Source organism: Danio aesculapii, chromosome 23, assembly GCF_903798145.1.
Source record: "Danio aesculapii chromosome 23, fDanAes4.1, whole genome shotgun sequence".
In the NCBI taxonomy this organism is placed as follows: domain Eukaryota; kingdom Metazoa; phylum Chordata; class Actinopteri; order Cypriniformes; family Danionidae; genus Danio; species Danio aesculapii.
This window is the reverse complement of record NC_079457.1, coordinates 47,320,690-47,331,429: the sequence shown is the minus strand read 5'-3', so window position 1 is coordinate 47,331,429 and position 10,740 is coordinate 47,320,690. Positions and strand designations below refer to the sequence as shown.

At 40.5% G+C, this 10,740-nt stretch overlaps 1 protein-coding gene across 4 annotated transcripts in view; it reads left to right on the top strand.

Annotated features, from left to right (window-relative positions):
* The window catches only part of cpeb2 (cytoplasmic polyadenylation element binding protein 2), a 41,172-nt gene that overhangs the window by 9,116 nt on the left and 21,316 nt on the right, over positions 1–10,740 (top strand). For all 4 annotated transcript variants that reach the window (XM_056449540.1, XM_056449539.1, XM_056449538.1 and 1 more), the window contains exon 3: positions 1,214–1,304. In XM_056449540.1, coding sequence (XP_056305515.1) covers positions 1,214–1,304 — 91 coding nt within the window. The remainder of the gene's footprint in view (positions 1–1,213; positions 1,305–10,740) is intronic.

Here is a 10,740-nt window from a genome sequence, read left to right as displayed (position 1 = left end):
CAAGCATATCTAAGTGGGAACTCTTGAAAGTACGATATATGAAAAAAATAATGTGATTTTCTACAAATGAAGCATGAGCACATGTTGCTTTGCATCTTATAAACACAACCAAGCCTTAAAATACACTGTGGACCACCCCTTTAATGAGAATCTAAAGCATGAGGTGACGTGAAATATTGACAGGGACACTGGAGTGTTTTAAAGCCATGAAGATCAGCTGGTGTATCTATGAGCTGACATACGAGCGATCCGCTGATGGATCCACTGATCTACACGGCTTTAAAAGCTCCAGTGTCCATGTATCTGTCCATCTGTCCTTCACGGCCAATTACAGTCATTTCTGTTGAGTTAACAGAAATAAATGTTAAGCTTAAATGTTAGCGGGAAATAAATGTTTTTAAAATCCGATACGTACGTAAAATTTCAGTATCATGACAACACTAGCTTATAGATATCCTAAAAACTAACATTACTGATCATTTATTTTAATTTCATGGTACCTTTAAGTGGTACTTAGATAAATCAGCACAGACTATTTGATTTTAGGCCAAATCGCCCAGGCCTAATGTATATATATAGTGGCTGAGAGAGCTCAATGAAAAAGAAAACACATGTAAATTCTCACAACACATGCAAATACAGAAACATGCTGCAAATAGGCCTGACTACAATGGAAATGTGTCGGTGACCCCACAAAAAAAGTGACAAACTGGCTGCGTCCTGTTTATTTTAATGTCCTGATCATACAGTTCATTGTAAAAACCTACATTAGTCTGATGTGCTTGTTCTCTAAAGCAGTGTTTCCCAACCCTGTTCCTGGAGGCACACCAACAGTACATATTTTGTATGTCTCCCTTTTCTGACCCATTCGTGTCAGGTTTTGGGGTCTTTTCTAATGTTCTGCTGAGTTGATTCAGGTGTGTTTGATTAGGGAGAGCTTGAAAATGTGTACTGTTGCTGTGCCTTCAGGAACAGGGTTGGGAAACACTGCTCTAAAGGCCTGGAAGACTCAACATTCATTATTTTTATAAAGGTTATAATCTTGTACAATCAACATTTGTCATTGGAAAGAGAGCAGTCTGGGGTGTATTTGCCAAATCATTAGACAATTAAGGTTGCAAGTTCTGTCAAATTAAAGCATAATTACAAATGAAAGTGTCTACCCAATGCACAAAAGCTGCTTCATGCTGACGTGTTGCTCTCTGTTTTTCAGGATCGCTCCAGGATGTACGACAGCTTGAACATGCACTCGCTGGAAAGCTCCCTGATTGACATCATGAGGGCGGAGCAGGACCCGCTGAAGGGTGAGGTCACTTCCTGTACATTAGGAGGATATGCGGTATATCTATACAGTCAGAATTATTCACCCTGCTGTGAGTTTTGTTTTGTTTTTTCAAATATTTCCAGAATGATGTTTAACAGAGCAAGTATTTCCTATAATATGTTTTCTTCTGGAGAAAGTCTTAATTGACTTTCCTAATAATCCTAACTTGACTAATTAGCGGGGTGGCGCAGTGGGTAGCACAATCGCCTCACAGCAAGAAGGTCTCCGGTTCGAGGCCCGGCTTGGTCAGTTGGCATTTCTGTGTGGAGTGTGCATGTTCTCCCCGTGTTCGCATGGGTTTCCTCTGGGGGCTCCGGTTTCCCCCACAAGTCCAAACACATGCGCTATAGGGGAATTGGGTAGGCTAAATTGTCCGTAGTGTGTGTGTATGAATGAGAGTGTATGGATGTTTCCCAGTGATGGGTTGCAGCTGGAATCCACTGCGTAAAACATGCTGGATAAGTGGTGGCCCCAGGTTAATAAAGGAACTAAGCTGAAAATAAAATTAATTAATGAATAATTAGCCTAGTTAAGCATTTAAATGCACTTTAAGCTTAATGCTAGTAAATATCTAGTCAAATATTATGTGATTTAATATTATAATAAATTATGAATAATTCATAATGGTAATTAATTAATTAATAATAATTCATAATTCTAATAATTCGAATTCTATATTAATATATTAATTATATCAATATATTATTAATAATAATAATAATTAATAATAATATATTAATATATAATAATAATTATAATAGTACTTATATAATAGTAATAATTATTCGAATTCTAATAATTCTTTAATTGATAATTATGAATCATTAATATATTATTTAATATTATGTTATGTGTATTAGTATGTGATTATGAAATGAGTTATTAAAACTATTATGTTTAGAGATGTGTTGAAACAATCTTTTATCAGTTTAACAGAAATTGGGGAAACATTTACATGGAGGCTCATAATTCAGGAGAGCTAATAATTCTGACAGTTGTATATGGCTCATTTGAGGACTGTCTTCTTTATTGTTGATTAAGTGTTTTGTAACTGTGATGGATACCAGTAGTATATATTAGAGAGGGTTGTGAAGGTCAGTGTTGCTTCTTAATATTTAATAGTAGTAAACTTTATTGTCCTTGACAGGAAATTTGTTATGGGCATCATCATATTGCTGCAGACATTCACTAAAAACAAGCAATAGAAACTATACAAAACACAGCAGTTACAAAATGTATAATGCTAATTAAGATAGACTCTTATTAAATAAACCCACTGATACAGGTACAAAGGATTTCTTAGAATGGTTCAACCTACACTTTGGGACTCTATATCTCCTACCAGAGGGAAGCAGCTCATAATGTGGAAACAAAAGTGAGTTGGATCGTTCACAGTCCTTTCCACCTGATTGAGGACACAATACTCATATAAAACCTGAGGATTCAAATATTCATCATGCCCAACAATTTTCCATTCTGTCTTTAAGAGATGCATCAATTTAGATTTACACTGAACAGAGAGGGGCGACGGAGTGGCGCAGTAGGTAGTGCTGTCGCCTCACAGCAAGAAGGTTGCTGGTTCGAGCCTCATTTGGCGTTTCTGTGTGGAGTTTGCATGTTCTCCCTGCGTTCGCATCGGTTTCCTCCGGTTGCTCCGGCTTATCCCACAGTCCAAACACATGCGGTACAGGTGAATTGGGTAGGCTAAATTGTCCGTAGTGTATAAGTGTGAATGAGTGTGTGGATGTTTCCCAGAGATGGGTTGCGGCTGGAAGGGCATCCACTGCGTAAAAGCGTGCTGGATAAGTTGGCCGTTCATTCCGCTGTGTCGACCCCAGATTAATAAAGGGACTAAGCTGAAAAGAAAATGAATGAACAGAGAGGTTGCCAAACCACACTGTTATTAATGTTTCTGTTTTGTTTATTTGTAAATGCTAGCCTATGAAATGTATGGTTTGGGCTCTAAAATATGATTGACATTCAGATTAGATGTAAAGTAGCTGATGTTGAGTACATACCTTTGTTTAAATGGTTATATTAACATAATAATGCACACATGGTTTAAAAAAACCTTATAAATCCATCTGACAAATGACAATAAGCTACTTTAGACTGTGTGAAAGTGCTATATTACCAAACCCTACACAAACGGCTCAAATCACTAATTGTATTTATTTATTATTCAGTTATTTGTGTTCAAAAACCATATGTATAAATGTATTTTATTACAAGTGGCTAATTTCTCTCATGAAAAAGAGGTAAATAGATTTGACAGCTTCCCTACTACAGAAATAATAAGTGCTTAAGGCAATGCTTATTTGCATGCAGTGTTGCCAGATTGGGCGGTTTTGAATTTATTTGCGGGTAAAAAATTACATAGGTGGGTCGTGAAAATTTGGGCAGTTTTGCAACGGCGTGCCCGCCAGCCCCAGTCTGCCCTTATAAATCTGTTTTGATCTCCCAAAGGGATACCATAGCCCCCATTCTTCGCATACAAACGCTTAGAACAGTTTAGAAACGCTTGTGATCTCCCTCCCGACACGACAATCACCGCCTCCCCCCCGTCATCAGCCTCAAGACAGGTTATTATACTGATTGTTGGGTGGCGCTTTTTGGTTTTTAGCGTTTTTTTTCGACAGGGCTGGAATCAGTCAGCTACATCTGGCAACACTGTTTGCATGTTATTTGAACAAGCAAAGTGAACATTGTAAATTTTTATTTGGCACAGACTTCTCCATCTCTGGAGTTTTCAAGCATCCCATGTACCTGACAATGTGTAACAGTGACTCAGTGGATAGTACTTAAGGCTGGTTTATAAGTGATTGACGTGAACCACCGCGCATGCCTTGCGCAGTGCCGTGTATTTACACTTCTGTGTGCTGTTTGTGTTGCTCTGCCAGTGGCGCCGCTAGGGAGGGGGGTGAAGTTAGGACGATTCTAAGGCCCCATACATTTAGGGGCGCACCAGAGACATAATAAAGGGCCCGCGATACCACCCCCAACCCCCTACCTCCGGTCTTTATTTTCATCCACCACCACCCCCCCGCTTTTTACTTTCATCCACGATCAACACCCCCAATCATCCAAAGCCACCATCCTTAACTTTCATCTGCGACATCACCCCCGCTATTCACTTTAATCCACGATAACCTCCCCTTGTCCCTTGTCAGAGGGCTCGTGGCGGCGAGTGGCGCCACTGTGCTCTGCAATAGCACTTCCGAAACACTAGTTGGCAGTGAGGTTTTTATGTTCCTCTGTGTTGAGTTTCTTCGCTGGTGTTTTGTTTTTTCTGAATGCCACCTTAATGTACAAGTGGCTCAAACTTGCTCACTTTGAGGCAGGAACCGGCGGACGTGCAACAACTTTAATCATAAGGTACTTAAGGCACTTACAAACTCTTGGAGCTGAGACTGTGATTGGTTTATTGCACGTTATGCTCAAAACACACCCATAACTCATCAGGAGAATAAGTGGATTCGGGCACGCCCATAATGCTTTTGCGCCCTGCGCTTTAGACTTTGCGCCTAGATCATTAAAATAGAGCCCCTAGTGTCCCTTTAAGTCACAACTAGGCTACGATTAACTTACTGCTGGTGCAACCGGCCCCTGGTCTCCGGTGTGCCAGGAGTGGATCAGGGTGTGTGTGTCTCTCTCAGTTTCTCGCTCAGCCTGCTGGAGCAGATGGACCAGACACACAGGGCGAAACTCACTGCAGACACCCAGAGAGAGAGAGAGAAGGGTGTGGGTCTGGCTATATTTAGCACAGGACACACTCTGCCAGTCTCTGTGTCAGATAAAGGGCAGGATTGTGAATGAGGGTCTCTGCGGTTTACACAGGGCCTTGTTTAAAGTCAACATGAAATCCTCATTAATGTTGTTTACTTTAATCTTAATCTCCATGCTGGCATCACGCTGGATGATTACTAATGCAGTCTGTCTAAAATATTGGCTCAGCTAAATGAGCTGTGTTTAAGAATCCGGAAACCCTTGCTTATATCAGTGGTGGGCCAAACATCAGAATCACTTATTTATTTTTAATAAGTTTATTATTATTTAATCCCTGCGGCACGGTGGCTCAGTAGTGAGCACTGTGGCCTCACTGCAAGAAGGTCGCTGGTTCGAGTCCCGGCTGGGTCAGTTGGCGTTTCTGTGTGGAGTTTGCATGTTCTCCCCGTGTTGGCGTGGGTTTCCTCCGGGTGCTCCGGTTTCCCCCACAGTCCAAACACATGCGCTATAGGGGAATTGGGCAAGCTAAATTGATTGTAGTGTTCATAATGTAGGGATATGTCTTGGGCTAACGACCCACCTCGTGAAAAATTTGATGTAGTGCGGCTAAATATCAGCTTCGATATAAACAGCCCTGGCAGTATAAGTATGGACAACACATAAATCTATGGTTTCAAGAGTTCACACTTAGCTAATGATTGATTATAAGCATGTTTGGCATGCTGTTTCAGGAGAAAGCCCTGAGCTCATAAGAGCCTCGAGCACGGGGCTCCCTTCCGTTTACAGGGTGAGAGGGGAGTTTGAGTCAGGTCCCTTTGTTTAGAGCTGATGACAGATTATATTTTTCTATGTAGATATTTACTGCTGGTTAAGAGTTTGACTATAGTGCTAATTTAGATTGATCAATTCACTTAGGACACATGTTTTTGGACGATGGGAGGAAACCCATGCGAGCATGGGGAGAACGACACCTAGCCTCTTAAGTATTTCAACCAGTGACGTTCTTGCTGTGAGGCAATAGTGCTAACCACTGGGCCACAGTGTCACCCTATAAAGGGAAAGGTGGAGCAGTAAGAGTGGAAGGGGGGATTCTTCAAGGCGATAACTGTAAGATAACTGTAGTAAGAGACTGGTTATTTATAGTGAGTTAGGAATCGTCTGATTGGTGAATCAATCGCTAGTTAATGCGGGACCAGCCGTGTTCAATCATAAATTGGCCGTAGTGTATGAGTGTATGTGAATGTGAGTGTATGGGTGTTTCCCAGTACTCGGTTGCGGCTGGAAGGGCGTCCATTGTGTAAAACATGTGCTGGATAAGTTGGCGGTTCATTCCTCGGGTGACCCCTGATAAATAAAGGGACTAAGCTAAAGGAAAATGAATGAATTATTTATTTCCTATCGTCTATTCTCTTTGTTTCATAGGCTCTCTCTTGGTTGTGCTGCTTCTGGTTGTGTATTTTTATATTAGTGCTTTTAACCAATCATATTTCAGCGATCGCATTTCCAGCATCATTGAAATCTGCCCAGAGGCCTTCAGAGTCAGCTGTGTATGCGTCTGTAGCATTAAATAAATGCTGATGAACCTGTTGCTTTAACCAATCAGATTTCAAGTTGGCTAGACAGGCGCTATCTAGCAAGCTAACAAAAGCATTAGCATTTTCTCATCCTTTGACTGGATGTTCAGAGTAATCAGCATCACTCTAAATCATCTTTATTTTCACAGTATTATTATAGTAGATTATCTGTGCATTCTGGAGAAAAATAAACTTTCACCAACTTTAAACTTATAATACAGTAGTAAATGAACTTAGTGCTAGCCTACTAAATGACCACAACACATTTTGGCAGTGGGGCTGTAAAAGACTTACCGTGTACATGAAAAACACTGAGCATTCAATTTGACTTTTTTTTTGGACATCAGTAATCGAATGATTTGCCTTAATCTAATTAAGACAATAATAAGATCAAGGTGTCTACATGAGGTGCTTTTTGAATGTGGCTTTCATGATCCTGTTTCACATGTTATAACAAATACTTCGATTAACATCATTGCGTCACCGCGCTATCCACATATCCTCTGGAGTTTCATGTCATTTCAACTGCAGTTTCGGCAGTTTCACTTTAATTCAGGAACATTTCATGCATGCCCCCCTGACAAACGAGATATTGGATGCAAGTATGAACAGCTGGAGGAGAGTACTTTTAATGGAATTTCATACCGCACGCTAAATGGGCGAAAAAACCTCCGCATTTTGCAATGCAAGCATCTGTGGTCTTCACTGACTCGGTATGTGCAGATAATAGTGTCAGACAGCCATGTGTGTGTGGGCTATCCTGTTGCATAACGTGGCAAATGTCCTACATGACCAACCCAGGCTCATTCTGAAAACGTAGTCCCGAGGACGTTTCTGGAGACTGCAAAATACGTCCCTGGAGGTATGTTTTTTTGCAGTTTTTTGGTTTTCGCGAATCCGCCAGAGGCCGCTGTGTGCACCTTTTTGGTTTCTCAGACGTCTCCCACGAGTAACGTTCTTGCCCGCGCTGTTCTTGCATAAACCCACCAGAGGCCGCTGTCGATACGAACGTCTGTCTGTCTGATTGGCTGAATGATTGACTGCTGGCCGACCCACCCTCCTCCTTCCCTGAACCCAACCAATTTACCGATTGACCCGCCCCTACCTAAACCCAACCAACGATTTACAAAAGCCGTCCAGAAAAAGAAAAGCCCTCGTCCGATTTTTTTTTTTTTTTTACCACGTTTTCGGATTTTACCACATTCTCGCCCTGTTATGAACTTCTTCACTTTATTTCTTGGATTCTGATTTAGTCTTACCTGATTTCTGGAACTGCTCTTCCCCAGACTCGAACCCGCTCGTCGTCATTGTGGTCAGCTCCTCTCTGTGTCTCAAGTCTGCTGACGTACAGGATGAGCTAACCGGACAAACTGGTTTCGGCGGGAAAGCCCTCCACATGAACGTAAGCGGTCAGCTGGCGAGCGCTAAAAGGAACGCCATCATACCGCCCCGCAGCGTTCGCTTAAATAATTAAATGCAGCCATACGTACCTCCGGCTACATAATTCGCGGACTCCAGAAACGTCCTCGGGACTACGTTTTCGAAATGAGCCTGGGTTGTACATGACGGTAATAATTTCATTGCGGTGTTTACATGTCTGGACTGCACTTCAATAATGCGATATTAAAATCAGCATACTCCACATGTCTTAATTCCATTTCTCTTCAGTTCGATTATGACCTTAATCTGATTAAATTAATCAAAAATTGCTGTCTACATGGTCGACTCTTAATCAGAGTATTGTCTTAGTCGTATTAAAATCGAATTATTGGTGTCCATGTAAACGTACTCACTGTCTGCACTGTGTTCTGATTATATTGTCAGAGTGAGGATGAGTCAGGGTTTGACAAAAATATTATATTATTTATATTATTTATATTATATTGATATGATATACGCAATGATATTATGCACTGCTGTTACATAGTTACCTAGCTGGGGGTAGAAAGTTCCCTATGCCAGAATGAGAGCGAGTATAGTTCCTATAGCCGTATCAGACTGGAAAATAGCATCTTTTCACATACTGTCAGTCTTAGTACATCGTGGAACTACAAAAGAGTCAAACTTTAAATAGGAAAATGATCAAAACTCAGTCTAAATCGATCTAATCCAATTCAATATTCTACAGTATGCTAAGCTAAGCTAAAAGTGTTCCCACCAGACCTGACATTAGCTAAATGGAAATCAAAAATGGTCAAACTGAGCTGTTTAACCATAGGCGAGTTGTAAAATAAGCCTGTTTACAAAAAAGTTGAGCGTTCTTTAAGAGTCTAACAATTCACAAACACTCATTTATAATCTAAAACCTTTGTTAGTTGTGGTGTAGCTAAGCTACATGTGAGCTTGATGCAGTTTAGCGTTTCTAGCATGCTGTTGTGCTCTTAATTGGATGTGAGAGTTGTGCTGAGCGAACCACTCCTCAGAACCTGCTTGGTAAACGATGGCTTGGGTAATGGGTCGTCACGAGTGCTAGCCCGCATCAGGGAATGTGCTGACACCAGCTGAAACGCTCACAACAACACACTGCTGCTGAAATATTAAACACTTGGCAGAGAATCCAGACCACTGCACAGTATTGGTTTATCCTATGAGCTATTTTATACATGATGAAAAAGCCGATGAAAGGAAACAGTAGTTTGAATCACTGTGGATGAACAACGAGCGCTCTGTGGAACATTCTAGTGTCTCTAGGAGCATATAATTATTATATGACAACAGATGGGTGTGTGTGTGTTCGTGTGTTAAGAGGACTTGGAGGAATTACAGCTGCTTGTCTGTGTACCTGGATGTTTTCTGATAAATCTGGCAGACTAGATTATGGATAAATCTGAGGACAGCATGTTCAGGCCACATGACCACAAATTAAAAAAGAAAGAAATTGTATATTGCAAATAATTAGGCCCTGTAGAAAATACTTTTGTTCTGTACTGCTCACACTGTAAGAAAATTATGTTTATTGATTTTATTTTTCTAAAACTATTTAGCAAAAATAGCTTAATGGACTTTATATTATTATTATCATTTGTCTACGATGTATTAACTTGTATATTAATGAAGGTATTGTGTACATAGATGTTTTTACAGTGTACTTAAATCTGAAACATCTGGATGAAATTAGAGCTGTAGTGTTCTGTAGTCACTTCTGGCATTGCAGCGTTGACTCTAACATTACCCCTTAACCAATCTTACACCTTCTCATGTCAACAAAACTTTCCCTAAACCTAAACAATACATAAACCTACCCATATACTTCATCTGTCTCTAACCTTAACCCATTCTTACCCAGATACTACACAATCTCTAACTATAATCAGTCTTTAAACTTACCAATATACTACACTATCCCTAACCTTAACCAACCCTTAAACTACCCATATACTACACTGGTCTCTAACCTAACCTTAACCTATCTTTAAACTACCCATAACACTACACTTGCCTCTAAACTTAACCCATTCTTAAACTACCCATACCACTTAACCTGCCTCTAAACTTAACCCATCCGTAAGAAGCTTCTCATGTACTACATGTCTTTAATTATAACCCATCCTTAAACTTACCAATACTGTATACTACACCGGTCTCTAACTCTAACCGGTCTCTAACCCATCCTTAAACAACCCATACCACTAAACCTGTCTCTAACCTTAACCCATCCTAAAAGCTACCCAGATTCTACACCTGCCTCTAACCTTAACCCATCATTTAACCTACCCATATACTACACTATCCCTAACCATAACTGATCCATAAACTACCCATATACTTCACCAGTCTATAACCTTAACCCATCCTTAAACTACCCATATACTTCACCGGTCTCTAACTTTAACCCATCCTTAAACTACCCATATACTTGCACCGGCCTCTAACCTTAAACCATCCTTAAAGCTACCCAGATACTACACCAGTCTTAACTATAACCCATCATTAAACTTGCCCATATACTACACCATCCCTAACCTTAACCAACTCTTAAACTACCCATATAATACACCAGCCTGTAACATAACCTTAACCCATCCTTAAACTACGCATACCACAACACCTGCCTGACTGCCTCTACCTTTAACCCATCCTTAAATCTTCCGATATACCACACCGGTCTCTAACTAT